At 43.0% G+C, this 15799-nt stretch overlaps 2 protein-coding genes across 3 annotated transcripts; one reads left to right on the forward strand and one right to left on the reverse strand.

The window, feature by feature from the left end:
• Positions 1 to 209: 209 nt before the first annotated feature.
• On the forward strand, positions 210 to 8170 carry LOC308140654 (complement C2; the record flags this gene model as incomplete). Its single annotated transcript, XM_080510529.1, has 19 exons — positions 210 to 213; positions 515 to 630; positions 1582 to 1729; positions 1817 to 2002; positions 2100 to 2273; positions 2509 to 2607; positions 2706 to 2848; positions 3033 to 3174; positions 3334 to 3468; positions 3553 to 3657; positions 3927 to 4064; positions 4216 to 4325; positions 4443 to 4569; positions 5263 to 5410; positions 6062 to 6135; positions 6335 to 6426; positions 6513 to 6645; positions 6729 to 6778; positions 7991 to 8170. 19 exons carry the CDS (start codon positions 210 to 212, stop codon positions 8168 to 8170), a joined length of 2304 nt encoding a protein of 767 aa, XP_080366655.1.
• Positions 8171 to 8238: 68 nt separating this feature from the next.
• On the reverse strand, positions 8239 to 15737 carry pnkp (polynucleotide kinase 3'-phosphatase). 2 transcript variants are annotated; one of them, XM_080514053.1, is made up of 17 exons: positions 15414 to 15737; positions 14854 to 14900; positions 14479 to 14757; positions 14129 to 14395; positions 13696 to 13775; positions 13535 to 13592; positions 13352 to 13459; positions 13197 to 13268; positions 13030 to 13078; positions 12235 to 12305; positions 12058 to 12150; positions 11874 to 11970; positions 11728 to 11789; positions 10671 to 10780; positions 9035 to 9122; positions 8866 to 8933; positions 8239 to 8560 (listed from the first exon to the last, which is right to left on the reverse strand). In XM_080514053.1, exons 1-17 carry the CDS (start codon positions 15532 to 15534, stop codon positions 8440 to 8442), a joined length of 1791 nt encoding a protein of 596 aa, XP_080370179.1. In that variant the 5' UTR covers positions 15535 to 15737; the 3' UTR covers positions 8239 to 8439. The 2 variants fall into 2 exon arrangements, with proteins under 2 accessions (XP_080370179.1, XP_080370180.1); XM_080514054.1 differs by lacking the exons at positions 8239 to 8560; positions 8866 to 8933 and having other exon boundaries at positions 9041 to 9411.
• Positions 15738 to 15799: the final 62 nt, after the last annotated feature.

Below are 15799 nucleotides of genomic sequence, written 5' to 3' on the forward strand. Positions count from 1 at the left end.
AAAGAATTGCACGAGCTACCAAAAGCTGGCTCATGAAATTGTGGCGTAAAAAGCTTTAAAACCCAATCTTGGATTATAATTATGGTCAGTTTGTCACCCCCACTCCCCCAAAGTGCTTGGCCTTACAAAACCCCGGAGCGAGAGGAAGAGATAGCGCTGTCAAAAGTGGAGTTGTGTTCTTTCCTAAATTGCTCAATCCCCCTGTGTTAATGGGTAATCAGTCATCAAATAAAGCAGCTTGTTTTAGGTATATAGAGACGATCTTGTCGAGGTTTGTTTTACAACCATCCAGCTGCTGCAGGGATCTAAATATGCCCGTCACAGCAATACTGTGGCTCTTACTCTTTTTCTCAATTGGAGACGGTGAGCATTACAGCTTCGTGTGCACTGGACTGGATCTCATTTCTTTAGATTGATGCCACATAACTTGTGTGACCATTTCAGTGTGTGTGTGTGTGTGTGTGTGAAGATGTGACATCTTATTAGGTAAACATTTGTACAGATTGTGTTGCAGTCTCCCTGAAGGACTATGACTACACCTACGACGAGGCATACTACTACGAGGATCAACAGCCTATGAACTGCTCAGTAACGGAGAGCATCAAAGGTGGAAATGTCTCCTATTCTCAGGTGACAATAATTCCTGCGCACTTTCATTTTCCATTGCCTTTTCAGGAGGCAAATAAAAGGCTTGTATGTTGCATTTATGTCAAAGTGGTGTCATGAAGGATGGCTTCAATGTTGTAGAGAGCAGCACAGTGGTCAGTACCATTTTCTCACAACAGACTCACGTATGTTCCTGTTTTAAACCTGATGGTTGAGCGTTTCTGCGAGGAGTTTGTGTACTTTGCTTGCGTGGCGTTTCTTTGAGTACTCTGGCTTCATCACTCACTCCAGAGGCACGCGTGTCAATCATTGACTCTGAAGTGTGCAAGACCTCAATCAAAATACATACTTTAACATGTCCAAAATTGACTGTACTGTAGGTGTGAATATGTGTGCGTGTGGTTGTCCGTCACTCTGCTCAGCCATGGATAGACTGGCAACCTGCCCTGTTTCTTAAATGTATCAGCTGGAATCATCTGTCATCCACTGCCACCCTGCAACAACTATAGCAGACGGATAAGTGTTTTAGTTCTTGTGTAGTGGCGTCAAGTGTATTCAGTCCAAATATAAAATTACATTAAAAGAAAAGATTGAAAAACATACAGGCGTGAGCTAACTCAGAAAGATAAGAAAATTGTGTGTATGTATATGTATAGGTTTATTTCAATTTGATATATTTTAAGGACAGCAATTACCTCAAATGGATGCATTTGGACTATGGGAAGACACCCTTGCATACACAGGGAAAACATGAAAACTCCACATAGAAAGGCGTCGAAAGACAGACTCAAGCTGTGGAGAGTTCCAGTGTGAGACAAAATGCTGATCACGACAAAAAAACTTTGTCTGCTGACAAAACTCTCATTAAGTTAAGTTCCTACTTGTGATAAGGAAAACAGACAGTGAACCAACAGAAGCATCCTGCATGACAGGGATACCATCATGTCGCATAGATTAACCATGTTTCCTCCTCAGGGCGGGCTGAAGGGCAGCATGTTGACCTATCACTGTGCTCCGGGGCAATATCCATTCCCTGTCAGCTACAGACTGTGCGAGGCCAGCGGGGACTGGTCGCCCATGAGATTTGCCAGTGGGAGGCTTGCGTCTCGAGCCACATGCAAAGGTAATGTTTTGAATGCACATTTTGTTGTGGTGCGGTGCTGGTGGCCACCTTCATCATCCGCACATTTTTCACTCTGCTGAAATGCAGACGTGTTGTGTCCGGCCCAGCTTCAGCTGGCTCATGGAGACTTCTGGCCCCGGGAGCAGTGGTTTCGTGTCGGGACGATACAGAGCTTTTCTTGCCAGGACGGGTTCACCCTGTACGGGTCCGCACAGAGAAACTGCACTCTCTCTGGAGAGTGGACAGGAGCCACTCCCATCTGTAACAACCATGGTGAGGGGGGAAAAAAAAGAAAGAAAACATTACACTTTGAGCTTTGTGTATTTGTTCAGTGGTCATTGTGTCTCTTCGCTTGTGTGTTTAGATTCAGTTGATGGCTGCGATGATCCAGGGGTTCCACCAGGGGCTGAGAGGACGGCCGGTCATTTTCATATTGGAGAGAAGTTGACCTACTGGTGTCAGACTGGTCTGGATCTGCTGGGCTCAGCTGAAAGAGTTTGCTTGAAAAACAGAGAGTGGAGTGGCTCAACACCGCGGTGCCAAGGTGTTTATCATGCACTACCTTTTACCACTTTCAAAAAAGAAAATACTGATGTTTGAAAGTCTTTCAGGTAATTTTGTTTTGGCTTAAAACATTCAATAGTGTTCACAACTAAATCCGCATAAACTGCTAATAGAATAAGCGCTATGAAAGCTCAGTGGAAGTTGTTAAACTGTGATTGGACATCCATCAATTGAAGTCTTTGTACTTTTCTTTTCTTTTCTTTTTTTTTTTTGAGGCCCGAATACCTTTGATACCCCCAGCTCTGTCGCTGCAGCCATGGCAGGATCGTTTGCGGGAGTGATGGATGTACTCTCAGCAGACGCCAAAAAAAAAAGTAAACGCACATCATGAACATTTTGAAATGATTCTGCATAAAATTGAAGGAATCGACAGCCACACAAAACACAAAAACTTTTATTTCGTGTTTGCAAGGTGAAGATGTGACTTTTGGCCGGACCATCCGTGTGGCTGATGTCGGTCAGATGCACGTCTACATCTTATTAGACACATCAGGAAGCATCGATAAGGACGCCTTTGAATTATCAAGGAAAGCAACTGCTGCTTTGATTAAAAAGGTCTGCACCACGTGTGACAAACTGAGTCAAAATGAAATAAAGAAATTGTTTTTAAAACCACAAAAATTGCTAAATAAATTTTTTTTTTTAACCTATAATTCTTTTTTTTTAATCTTTGACCTGCTGATTTGTGAGTCCCTCTTTCAATGGATGTGAAACATACATATTCTTCTTTTATTTCCAGCTTGACAGCTATGAAGTCCAGGTGAATTACCATGTGTTGTCATATGCCAGCAAGGTTAAAGACATTGTGAACATCACAGATACGGACATAAGCGGGCGCATCGAGGACGTCTTGTGGAATCTGATGGGTTTCGACTATCGTAGTAGGATTCATCATTTGCAGTTTTCATTTGTTTGTCCTTTTATTGTTGCTTTGCAATGTATTCCAGTTTAAAAAAAAAAAAAAGTTAAGAAAAAATAAAATACATTCATGACAATCTCATTTTAACCAGTTCATGTTCTCAAGGACTTTTCTTCTGCAGGCCATGGGCGTAAAACTGGCACCAACCTCCACGGTGCCTTACACCGTGTCCAGGAGATGATGAGCATCTTCAAGCAAAACAGACATGAAAACCAATTTAATGACACCCAGAACATCATCATCATCGAGACAGATGGTAAAGTCCAAATGGGAGTGGGCTGAGCTCACTGCTGAGTCACCTACAACGAACAACCCTTTCAACACATTGAATCTTCCGCAGGCTACTCCAACACGGGGACCAACCCTTTGAACGCCCTCAAGCAGATCAGGAAGCTGTTGGGTTACAGCGACTCAGCCCAAGATCACACACATGAAACAATGCTTGGTAATCACACGGAAAGGAAAGTGTCCAGGAATGTTGTTCTGAGCCACTGTCACTGAGCTATACGAGCCCTCACCTGGAGATCCAGAAATCACAGAAGACAACATTTTCTTTTTACATGTCAAATAAACCCATTATAAAGCACGAGAGCAGATATTTTGGGGGTTACTGCTTACACATGTTGGTGACGGTGGGTGGGTCCCTTCACTGTTTGTCATCATTGTAAGATTCTTGTCGTGCACTTACTGGTGTATTCATATGTATCTTTTCAGATATCTATGTCTTTGGTGTTGGGAAAGATGTGAACAAGGAGGAGTTAAACTCTTTGGCATCCAAGAAGGGTGGCGAGCAGCACTTCTTTGTCTTGGAGAACTTTGACATTTTGGGAAATATGTTCAACAGCATAATCAGTAAGTTGGAGATTCATCGCAAAAACCCTCTAAAGACACAATCTTTTAGATTATGAACCAGAAAGGATGTTTTTTGTGTGTGTTTTTTTCACAAAATTTTTTTTGTGTTTTGGTTACTGGCACCATTCCATTATTTGTATTTCATACGCAGGTGATGAGAGCGTGACGATGTGCGGAATAGCTCAGGAGAGTATCACCGAGGAGCAGAGGCAGGGCGGCGTGAAAGCCAACACCGAGCCCTGGCACGTGACTCTGAACTCTGTAAGAGCTTCACACTCTCACTGAGAGAATTAATGAGAGATTTCTCCTCCTTGTTTGTTTTCATGTTTGACATGTCAGAGGGGATTTTTCACACACGACCACTCTTTTCCCATGTAGCCTGAATGGGGGCCTGACAAGAACTGCCGCGGGTCCATTGTGAGTCAGAGCTGGGTGCTGACGGCCGCTCACTGCTTCGCCAGAGTGAGCAACGGCAGAGTCCCAAAGGAGGTGTTCATAGAATATGGTAAGTGTTAATATTTTGGAGTTGAATTTTGACATAAAAAAAACCAAAATGCAAACGTCAAGTTCCATGTCGCATTATTTAATGATCCATCCATCCATCACTGATACAGCTAGATTCAGATGGCAATCCATGAAGGCAGGGTACTGGACACACACTCTTTTACCTATGGGCAAATTCAGAGTCACCTCAAATTCAGAGTCAATCTCAAATTAGTGTTTTTGGACTTTTTGGAGGAAACTGGAGTACCCGAAGGAGACTCTGGCTCACCTGGTGGAGACAATCATCTGTTTGGTTCCATCGCCAATCCAAGTGTCTTTGTGCAAGATATTGAACTAAATAGAGCCCCTTGTATGGATCAATGTGACTGTGTAAAACACTTGAATGTTGCTGAAGTGGTCAATATGTAGGTGGAGAAAAAAAACCAAGCATGCACAGAAAATAGGAAAAAATAAAAAGGTAATTGCTATGGTTAGCTGAGGACAGGGTGACACACAACCACCAGGTTTTAGTATTGATTACAAGTTACAATTGACTTTATGGATTAGTAACATATTCAGGTTGCACTTATCCTACCTGGGTTGGCTGACATTGGCTCCAACTCCTCACATTAGTCTTTGTCACTGAAGTTAACTGTGTTGACTTCAGTCCATTTCATGGTGAAATAACTTCTTTATTTTTTTTTATGCCTTGCAGGTGGTGGTTCAGTAAAGGCCACCAAAGTAATCATGCACCCCGGGTACAACACCTACGCACTTCAGCACAGAAATGTGTCTGAGTTTTATGACTATGATGTAGCTTTGGTGCAGGTGAATGAGAGCATCCCACTGTCCAGGTCCGCCAGGTAGGATGCATCAAAACTTGTGTAATGAATCAAAATCAGAGGTTGGAAATAATGAAGTACAAATACAGTATGAAATTAGATATGTTTTTTTTTTGGTTTGTTTGCTGATGAAATTATTTGAACACAAACATCTGTACCTGCTTTATTATTTCTTTCAGTTTCAAAACTGTTGCTAGTTTTGATGTCTATGACTGACAGTTGGACATAAGACACGGAACAACACAGAGAGGGAGCGTTGAGCCGAGGGACCTTGTGATACAGAGAAAAACACCAGTGGACCAAGTTAATTAGGAACATCTTTGTCTAATTAAATTATCCATCTACATTAACAAATTCAACCAAGACTATCAACTTGAATGCAGGAGTATAACTTCATTAATTTTGAATGAAATCAAATACAGCTCCATTATCATTCCAGAAAACAAAAAAACAAATTCTGTTGTACAAATAAATACAATATATAGTTTTATGTGTCATCTATGTGAGATAATAACAGAAACTGATTTAAAATGGGCTATAAATATACATTTTAGATGGCTTTCACTTTTCTTTTTTTTTTTACCATTAATATGTTTGACGTTAAACAGGTTAAAAACTGTAAGTTTCATAGAACCATTTTTACTTAATTACTATTATTTCTTCAAATACAAGACCAATCTGCTTGCCATGCACCATACCAGCCACCCGAGCCATGAAGAAAATCAAGTCTACCTGTGAAGAACACAGTACGTCACTTTTACCTTTTATAGAACAAACAATGGTTTGTGATTAACCTGTTTTGCACATGTGACTGTATTATGCATTAACCCATGTGGATATATGGATAATGTGTGACAAGATACAAAACAAGTGTATCTTTAAGTGCTGAGACTTGAAGGGAAACGGATTGTTTCTCCTCATGAGTGAAATTATGTTTGTAAACAGGAAAGGAACTACTATCACACAAGACAACTGCGGCCTTTTTCATCCACAAGAAAACGGAGCGCAAAGCGACACACATTCACCTGGATGATCAGGTGAGCGCTGCCTACGTCGAGCCCGTTGCGTCTTTCACACGGAGTCAACAACAGATCTGTCGCATTGTGCTTTTCCATGTTTGCAGAGGCCTGACTGTGTGGAGAAAGCCAGGCAAACACTTAAGGAGCCGAGTGATGTAACTCTGGATGAGTACGTAACAGACAGGTTCCTCTGTTCCGGGGGCGCTGCTGGATACCAGGACGCTGTCACCTGCAAAGGTCTGACCACAACAAAAGCCATAATGGCCGATTTCATCAAGGTGGGATTCACATAAAAGTCTTAATTTTTTTTTTTTGTCCAGGTGATTCTGGTGGGTCCCTGTTCCTGCAGAAAAGATTGCGTTACTTTCAGGTGAGACATGTCTCTTTATCCTCTGTATTCTGGTGTAGATTCCCTTTTCCACAATGTGGACAGTATTTTCCACTACAGACACAAAGCAGTCCTTAAAAAATCTGTTCAACCCGAGTCATCCCTCTAATTCTCAGACTGCCTCTAGTTTGTATTCAACTATTTGCTCAATGTCGGCTTCAATGACCTCCAGTCCTCTTGATTTTAACTCAGAAGAAGGAGGTGGACAAGATGGGCTGACCAGCCTAATGACATAAATCTTCTGAATATTGACCACAGTTTTCTCTCTTCACTCTCTTGACCCACTCTATTATGCCATGGTTTATTTAAGAGAACATACTGGGTTTTTCAGAGATCTATGTATTACTAGGGGGCACAACACTGAAAAAACTGAAAATCACAAAAAGACAAACTGAATTTAGAGAGAGAGAGGGGGGGGGGGCAGTTACCTTTGGACGTCTGATGGAGCCTGTGTGAACAATTTGTCAAATAACTGAAGGTCTATTTTCCTGTTTCTGAAGGTGAAAGACAGGAGGGGAAAATACCACTCATTCAGCTGTGACTGAGCACTTTCCTGTTCACTGCTGGATTTAACTTTAAATGAGGTTCTCTCTGCTCTCGTCATCAGAAATCATGAGAGAGAGAGAGAGAGAGAGAGAGAGAGAAAGAGAGAGAGAGAGAGAGAGAGAGAGAGAGACCTTGATAATGATTATTGTGTTGAATAATACCTGAAATAGTAACTGGGGAAATATGTATCCATTAATCTTTTATACTGCTGGAGGAAAGCAAGGATGCAACTTGGACACGCCACCAGACATTGACAAACACGCACGTAAAAAATTTACATTTACTGAGAATTCCTAGTTCTTGGGAAATAATTACAATCCTTGACACAAGTTAGGTTTAGTGAATCACATCAATCCGTGAATGCGAGACGCAGGCTGAAATTCTGTGTGGAAAAGAGATTTAGTTTTGCTCATGTTCCACTAGATGGGGCTGCAGGACACAACCTGTGTGCGTTGACATTAATTTTTGTGATCTGCTGTGTTGTCCATCCATCTATTCGGCTTCATCTAACCCAGTGCTGGAGATGAACTCGTCTCATTATGGGTGATGGCTCGCGAAAACTCCTGGATTTCCTAATCCCACCTCATCAAATCTGAGTCACATGGGCATTTTTTTTTTTTTTTTTTGCATCTCGCTCTGATTTCTCAGGTGGGCGTTGTGAGCTGGGGTAACATTGACACCTGTACCGCCACCTCAAGGTCCCGAAAGTACAGCAACAACAGTCCGCCTCCCGACGCACGAGACTTTCACATTGACGTCTTCAAGATAATGCCGTGGCTGAAGGAGCACCTGAGTCAGGAGGTCCAGTTCCTGCCTGGCGTCCTCTGAGACGACACGCACAATATCTTCTCCCAATAGAGTCACACACACACACACACACACACAACAACACCGAGGATGTTTCAGTAGTTTTATTGTGAAATAAAAACAAAACAAAAAAAAACATCAACTTTGTTTTTTGTAAACTAAACAAATATGCAAAAATTAAACTACAACCTGGACGTTCATCAGAACGTGTCTCCAGTCTCACCTCGGACTTCTTTATTAATAGACAGTCAGATTATTAAAACAACATTCACCAATGTGAGCTCATCCAATCAGCCTTCAGAAAACTGTCTGAACAGAGTTTCTGATGCGTCGTCCTTGAAGTTTGGAACAAAGTGGATCTGGAGGATCTCGGAGAAGCCTTCAGAGACAGCCGGCGCCTCAAAGTGTTTCCTGTCCAGAGGGAGACGGAGAAGACAGATTTAGATCCGGGGTGTAGAACAATGAAGCCCACCACATCGCAGCGTTATAGAAGGAGCAGCAGGCTTCTAAACTCAAAATAGGATGACAGTGATCAGTCCTCGATATAATAATATAATATGGTAATTCCAATGTTACTCCAACAGAACAGGGCAAACTATTAAAAAGGTTCCAGAAATGCATCAAAAAACCCAACTAACCCACCAGTGACTCTTGACTTAATATGCATTCATTCAAACGTTTGTCCCGTCAGTGGTTCCTCTTTAACTTTCACTCACTTGTAGCTGTGGAAGATCATGTCGTTGACTTTGGCGTGTTTGGTGTCTGACGGAGCCATCTCGCGAAACTAAACGAGAATACAACTCTCATTCATGAGTAAATAGAAAAAAAAAAACACAAATCCAGGATCAGACCCAAACAGCGTGGGAGCGCAAGTGTGACTCGTACTTTGTTGTTGTGTTTGGCCTGCTCCAGGGAGGCCGAGAACTGGAAGCAGCGACACGGCACTCCCGCCGCTTTAGCCACATCCACGTATCTGTGAGAAACACACAGGATTAGCGGCAGGCTCGTGCATAACCTGCAGCACGTAACATCATGGGAAACATGCAGCAGTTCTCAAAGTGTGGGGCGGGACCATCACTTTTTTTTTTTTTTTTTTTTTTTTTTTAAATACTTTACAGTCATTCCAATTTGCTGTTATAGAGAAAATAGAAAAGCCCAACATATCCACATGAGCAAGCAGGTGTGTTTGCGACTGTGGAAAGGAAAAACTCCCTCAACAAGGAGAAACCTTTGCAGAAACCAGACTCAGAGGTGGCGGCATTCTGCGGACCGGTTGGGGTGAGAGGATAGAGGAGAAGAGAGGAGAGGAGAGACAGAGAAAGGCTTGGTGAAACAAAATAAATACAAAAAATACAAAATACAAAATACATACAATACCCTTGTTAGTGCTACATACTATTTTTTGTTGTTGTTTTTTTTTGATAATACATTAACCACAGTGATCTAAATATTTTCCAACTGCCATGAGATTAAGACCAGCCTGAGCAACAACAGAGCAAAAGACCTAAATAATGACAGCAATTATAACAAAAGCAAAAACAAAAAGGACATAGAACAAAAATAAATAAATAAAACAAACAAACAAACACAACAACAACAAAAGCAAACAACAACTTGGTTTTGATAATTAACAGAACAATCTCGTCAATGAGGAGTGGAAGTGTGTGTGTGTGTGTGTGTGTGTGTGTGTGTGTGTGTGTGTGTGTGTGTGTGTGTGTGTGTGTGTGTGTGTGTGTGTGTGTGTGTGTGTGGTTTGTCCTCTGGATGTGAATGGAACTGTTGTGGGGGGGCCGCAGCACCACCCCGGAGCCCAAGGCCACCAGGGCCGGACGCCGCCACTCCGGCACCCAGCGACCCGCCGGATCCAGGGAGGCCCCGACAAACCCCCCCGGAGAGCCACGCCCCAACCCGGAAGGCACCAGATGGAGCGCGCAGAGAGGACCCCCCCCAGGCCAGAGGGGCCCACAGGAGAAGGATAAAGGGTGCAGAGCCCCGGGCCCCGACCGAGCCGCCAAGCCGGGACCGGCCAGTGCAGCGCCCCCAGGCCACACGGGCAGGGAGCCCCCCCGGCCCCGACAGCGGAGCCCGCCGCACCCCCGGGGGCCATCCCCCCACCACCCCCCCAACCCCCGGCGGGACCATCACTTTTGATGAAATCATGACAACAAGAAGAAAGAGAAATTGTAGTACAAGGAGAAGAGTCATGCATTAATGCAAATGTCACAGAAAAAAAGAAGAAGCCCCAAATGTGGACTTGAATTAGGGCTGAAAGAACCAGTGAGTCTGCAGGTGTATTCAAATCTTAAAATGAGACTTAAGCTCAAAGACTGAACTCCTCCACCCTCTGTGTAAATTTACTTGCCGGTCTGTGTGTAATTCCCTTCAACTGTACGTGACTCAAAGATAAACAAGGCAGAAAGTAATAAAGCAGATCCTGTAAATATAAACCTGTTGATGTACCCAGTGCCAACACACACACACAGACACACACATACACAATCCTGATACAGTTGTGCCTCACCGTTTGCGGGACTCTTTGTCCGGGTTGGTGTTATCCACAGCGACGCTGTGACCATCTTGCAGCGCGCGCTCGCACGCTTTCACGCAGTTCTGCCATGAACCCAGGGTGTCCTGGTACGAAACACAAACAGAGTTGAGGAACATAGCTGACAGGCATGGAACTGAAATGAAGAGGCTGGGAAATACTAAATTAATTTATCATCAAATTAATAAAAACAAAAACATCCAGAAATAAATGGAATATGCAAAAGAATTAAGCAAATCCAAGTGGATCAATTATTTCAAAAACTGCAAAATACAATGAAGCGATCACTGATCAGCGATTATATTATGACATTACATTTTGCCCTAAAAGTTGACTAGTGACAAATTGCAAATGTGAGTATTTGAGTGCGTTTTAATAGATAAAGATGTCTCGATGATAGTATCATGTCTGGATAATGTTACTGCAATATCAAAATTTATAATAACCATATCGAAGTGAATTAAGTCTCCATACAGTGTGCATTTGGGCTCAGCATGTCAACAATACATTTGGCCAATCAGTCCTAATTTTCTGAACTGAAATCCATATTTCACTAAAAAAATCATACCTGGTGTGAACAAGCTATTCAATTTTCCATTGTGGGATGAACAAAGTGTTATCTCATGTTATGGGGGCACCAATGTGTTATTTATAAATAATATAAAAAGGAAATTGTCTAACATCACATTTTTTCAAAACGTATAATCAACAACATCTTCCAATTGAATATAATTCTCACTGGATGTTAGTAAACAGTTTTTCTCATTTTGAGGGCTACTAATACTAGTTTCGAGCAAAATCTGTTAGTTTCCGAATTATTTGTGTATTTTGTAATCAAGTTAGTTTAAGAGTATGTTTTAAAGAAACCGAAGATAATAACCACATCTGGTCACTGGTGAAAGGTTAAGAGGTCAGAACTACTCCGGCATTAGAAGAACCTCCACATTATAGTGCATGTGGTCATATTGTTATGGCTTGTCGGTGTACGGGTGTTGTGGAGGGCCTGGAGTCAGTTCCTAAAAGATCCACTCACCCTGTTGACATAGTGGTAGCCTTTTGGAACAATGTGGGTTTGGAAGAAAGAGGATTTACCCGCTGTGGATGAAAGAATCAGACCGAGAATAAATAAAGTGTCGGTGCGAGGAGAGGAAACGTGAAGGAGGGAGGCAGGATGCTCACATGCCGGGAAGCCCACGGCGACAATGACCTCCGTCTTGTCGGAGGTGAGAGAGGCGGACGGTGGGTCGTACAGTCGGGCGTTTGAGTCGAGCTTCCTCTGACGAACCGGAAGAAAATAAATCTCAAACCACGTCGCCTCACTGGCTAATTCATTTGCACACACGCTTTACCGCTCGGTACTCACAGGGTCAAATTCAGGCAGCTTGTAGGGGGCGCTCTTCCAGCCCAAAAAATACTCCTCTGGGGTGTGAAACTGCAGCCCGATATTCAGAGCGAACTGCAACAAGGTTTATGAGACCATCTCATTCAGTATCACCGAGAAGCATCGGAGTGATCGTGACATATTTAATTGAAGTGTTACCAGTCGATCGCTGCAGGAGAAATCCTTCTTCTTCTTCCCAGGGGCCCAGTTCTCTGGTCGGCCTGCAGCGTCTGAGCAGAGGCAGGAAGTCAAAAATAATAGAAGGTTAAAGAGCTAAAATGTCGTTCCAAATTCATGTTTCAGTAAAGAAAATAAATGTAGTAGATGTGATTATGTTATGGAGACAATCTAAAAAGCAAAACCGTAAGAAATGTTTCAGGTGCGTCGGCCATTAACAAAATCTTACAATGTGAAAATACAAGAAATAAAAAAAAAAATCTAACTCAACGTCTTTATTGGTTTGAAGATAATGTGTGCGAATTTAGAGCGTGGGTGTTAAACATGTGGCCCGGAGGCCAAAACAAGCTCACAAGAGGATTCAACCCAGTCTGCTGGTTGACCTTTAACAGGGTGAAAATTACAGGGAAAACAGAGCTTGATTTTGTTTATGAAAATAGCAGCTCTTTTTGATTTATATTACTGGTTGGTCCAGTTTTGTGTAGAGGAACAAAGCTATTGTCTAGAGTAACTAATGTAAGTTTCAAATTTGAAATGTTTTGTCCGGTCTGCTGGTGAAGTTTAATCACTTTACATTACAGAGAAATTTTCATTAGTGATGTTATTTTAATTGTTATAATAATTACAATTTTTATTACACAGAAAATAAACATCATGCACAAGGCAACTTCAAATTGAAAGAGTGCGGAAGGTTTGTAGTTGTTTGCTCAATGTTCAGTGTAATTACAGGCTTATAAAATAAAAGGAGCAAAAAGCTCCACAACCAGGATTTCTTACCGCCCACGTACAAACTCTGGGTTTTGTCAACAGTCACGCCATCATTGGCCTGAAAAGAAAACATAAGTACTGAATATTTAATACATCAGCGCAAATACATTAAATGAGGTGTGGTGTTTTAAAATATATGTGTGTTTCAATTTCTTCCTTGGCTTTTTTTTTTTTACCTTCTCACACAGGTGATTCCACATTCCCATCACAGGTTTCCTGTAAATACCGGGACCGGTCGCCACAAACACCTGCCGACAGCAGAAAAGGAGACGGTTTAACGATCAGTGTGAAGGTGAGACGACGGCGGTCAGCTTGCAACACGTCGACGAACCTGCACGGGGAGCTGCAGGGTGGACAGGATATCCTCCACTTTGGACTTGAACACCTCTGGTCTCAGTTTGCCTTTCGTGATCCCCATCTGGTTAGTGAAAAACACCACCTACGGGAACAAATCTATGTTTAGCTGGCTTGTATCTCACCGGGTTTGAACACAATTTGCTTGGTTCCTCTTTACCTTGTAACCTTTTTTGAGCAAACTGGCCAGCCTGGGCTGAATCTCGGGGTAAAGGATCCTGGTGAGCGAAAACAAGGTGAAATAAGCCACAAATGTCACCAAAGAAAAAAGAAGAAGAAAAGGCTTCTCGGCTTTTGCTGGCTTGACGAGAGCAGCTTCACCTCCAATCATCCGGTCCTGTTGGAAACACTTTGCCAGACTTGGTGGTGATAATACAGCCGTCAATGTCGAACCCGGCAACCTGCAGGCAGAGTGTGAAGACATCAGCTGCGCGGTCCCCAACCAATGACACGAGAGCAACAAACCACCGTGCAAATAGAAATTAATATGAATGAAAATATGATTCAGGAGATCAGTGAAGCATAAAACACAGGCACAATTTAACAGCGCTCTTTCTCTGTCAGTCATTATGTTAGAAGTGTGCAGTGGTAGAAAACACTTTTTACAGCGTGAGTGTCTTTATGCATTCAAACCTTTTTTTGTTCTTTCTATGCTGAAGCCTAAAATGAAACTATTTGACCAGATTTGATTGAGAAAAAGCAGAACTACAAAGTGTTGTTAGATGGAGAATTGTATGAAATCAAGAGCTTTCACCTTATCACTGCCTTTGACCCCTGCGGCAGTGTAAAGCAGCAGGTTTCCCACCTGCTGCCAGCTGCTCTGAGGACACGCCTTCACATGTGACGAGGAAGTGGCAGGCTTACTGTTGCTGCCCTCCCCGGCCACCGACTTCTCGGCAAACTCCTGGAGTCGCTTCAGCTTCTCCTCGTTTGCTCTCTCCTCCTCATCCTCCTCTTCCTCATCGTTTTTTTTGCGCTTGGCCTCACTTTGCTCCTCCTTCGGGCACAGACGTCTTTTTGGCTGAGAAAAAAAAGAAAAAGAAAAATATTCAAATTAACTATGCAGGTTTCATGTTAAAATCAAAACAGTCCTGACAGAGTTACCCTCATTGGAGAAGTAGAAAAGAAATCCTTGATGCTGCGTTTGGGTGTCGGGCTGGACTGTGTGTCTTTCGCTTCCCCGTTCCTCCCTCCTTTTGTCTTGTCTGTGGCTTTCAGCCCTCCCTGCGCAGGAGAGGCAGCAGGTCTGTTGGAGCTTGCGGAGTAGCTCACTTTAAAAGGGTGACTCTGATTGACCAGGTACAAAGTGCAGCCGTTGGAGAGTTTCCCGGACTGGCCCCGGCTGAGCTGCTCACCGTCCAGGGACGAGGGGTTGGGACCGAGCTGAGGAGACACATATGGACATTGGACTGAATCATTTACAGTGTTTATAGAGGTTTATATCTTGGGCGAGGAGGCACCAGTAAAATGTGTTCATACCTGAGTAACAACCACACCCTGGTCTGCATAGCAAGCCACCACCTTAACTAAAAGAAACAGAAGGAGTGTAAAAAAAAACAAAAAACCTGACATGTTATTCAAAGGCAGCTAAGAAGATAATTCTTTTTATGATATTTTGAGTATTACAGTAGTAGTAGTGTAACAGCTAACAAATGGGTGTGGACACACCCATCTGGGGAGGCATCAAGAAGAAGGATGCCACACATCTGGACAAAATAGTGACAAAATAGTGAGGAAGGCAGGCTCTATGGTTGGCACAGAACTGGACAGTCTGACATCTGTATCTCAGCGACAGGCGCTGGCAATGGCTCCTGTCAATCATGGACAACCCACTGCATCCATTCAGTGACAGGCTGCTGTGAATAAAGTATCAATCTATATCTGTGTGTGTGTGTGTGTGTGTGTAGACTGCTACTGATTGTTTCAAAATGATCGACAAGACAATGTGTGAGTAAGATCTCCTTAAAAAAAACACAATAATAATAATAATAATTCAAACAGAAAACTGAACAATCAAAAAGATCCTCCATGTGCCTCACCCTGGTGTCTGGAGCATCTCTTATCGGCCACACCGGTGTCGGGACCCCGGCCCAGAATCACAGCTCGGCCGTCTTCCAGAGGGACCCGGACCCCCGAGGGGGACACCAGCGTACAGGACATCAGTAGGGGCTTCACTTTCAGCAACAAACTGCGTGTTTGTGAGCAGAAAGTAAACAGAAGGAAAAAGAAACAGATGGTGGAGATTGCGGTGAACGTGGCGTTACGAGATCAACTTAATATTAGATTAGTTTCCTTCCTTTTAAAGTCTTTTAGAGCGATTGTTTTCTCGCAACACAAACCGGAACAGACTGTTTCCCAGCGTATCCGCGGTACATCAGAAAAATATATCCGTGTAGAAACGCGTTCCCGCTAAACTTTCCTATCC

The sequence above is a fragment of the Blennius ocellaris genome (assembly GCF_963422515.1).
Source record: "Blennius ocellaris genome assembly, chromosome: 2".
In the NCBI taxonomy this organism is placed as follows: Eukaryota; Metazoa; Chordata; class Actinopteri; order Blenniiformes; family Blenniidae; genus Blennius; species Blennius ocellaris.

Bases quoted from the DNA above. Each gene is read 5' to 3' on its own strand.
- pnkp (XM_080514053.1), bottom strand. From the start codon at position 15,534: ATGTCCTGTACGCTGGTGTCCCCCTCGGGGGTCCGGGTCCCTCTGGAA. The intron at 14,758-14,853 runs GTATGAACACAT...GTGTCTCCTCAG, and splicing joins AGGGTGTGGTTGTTACTCAG to CTCGGTCCCAACCCCTCGTC. The intron at 13,269-13,351 runs GTTCGTCGACGT...TGCTGTCGGCAG, and splicing joins CCCTGCAGCTCCCCGTGCAG to GTGTTTGTGGCGACCGGTCC.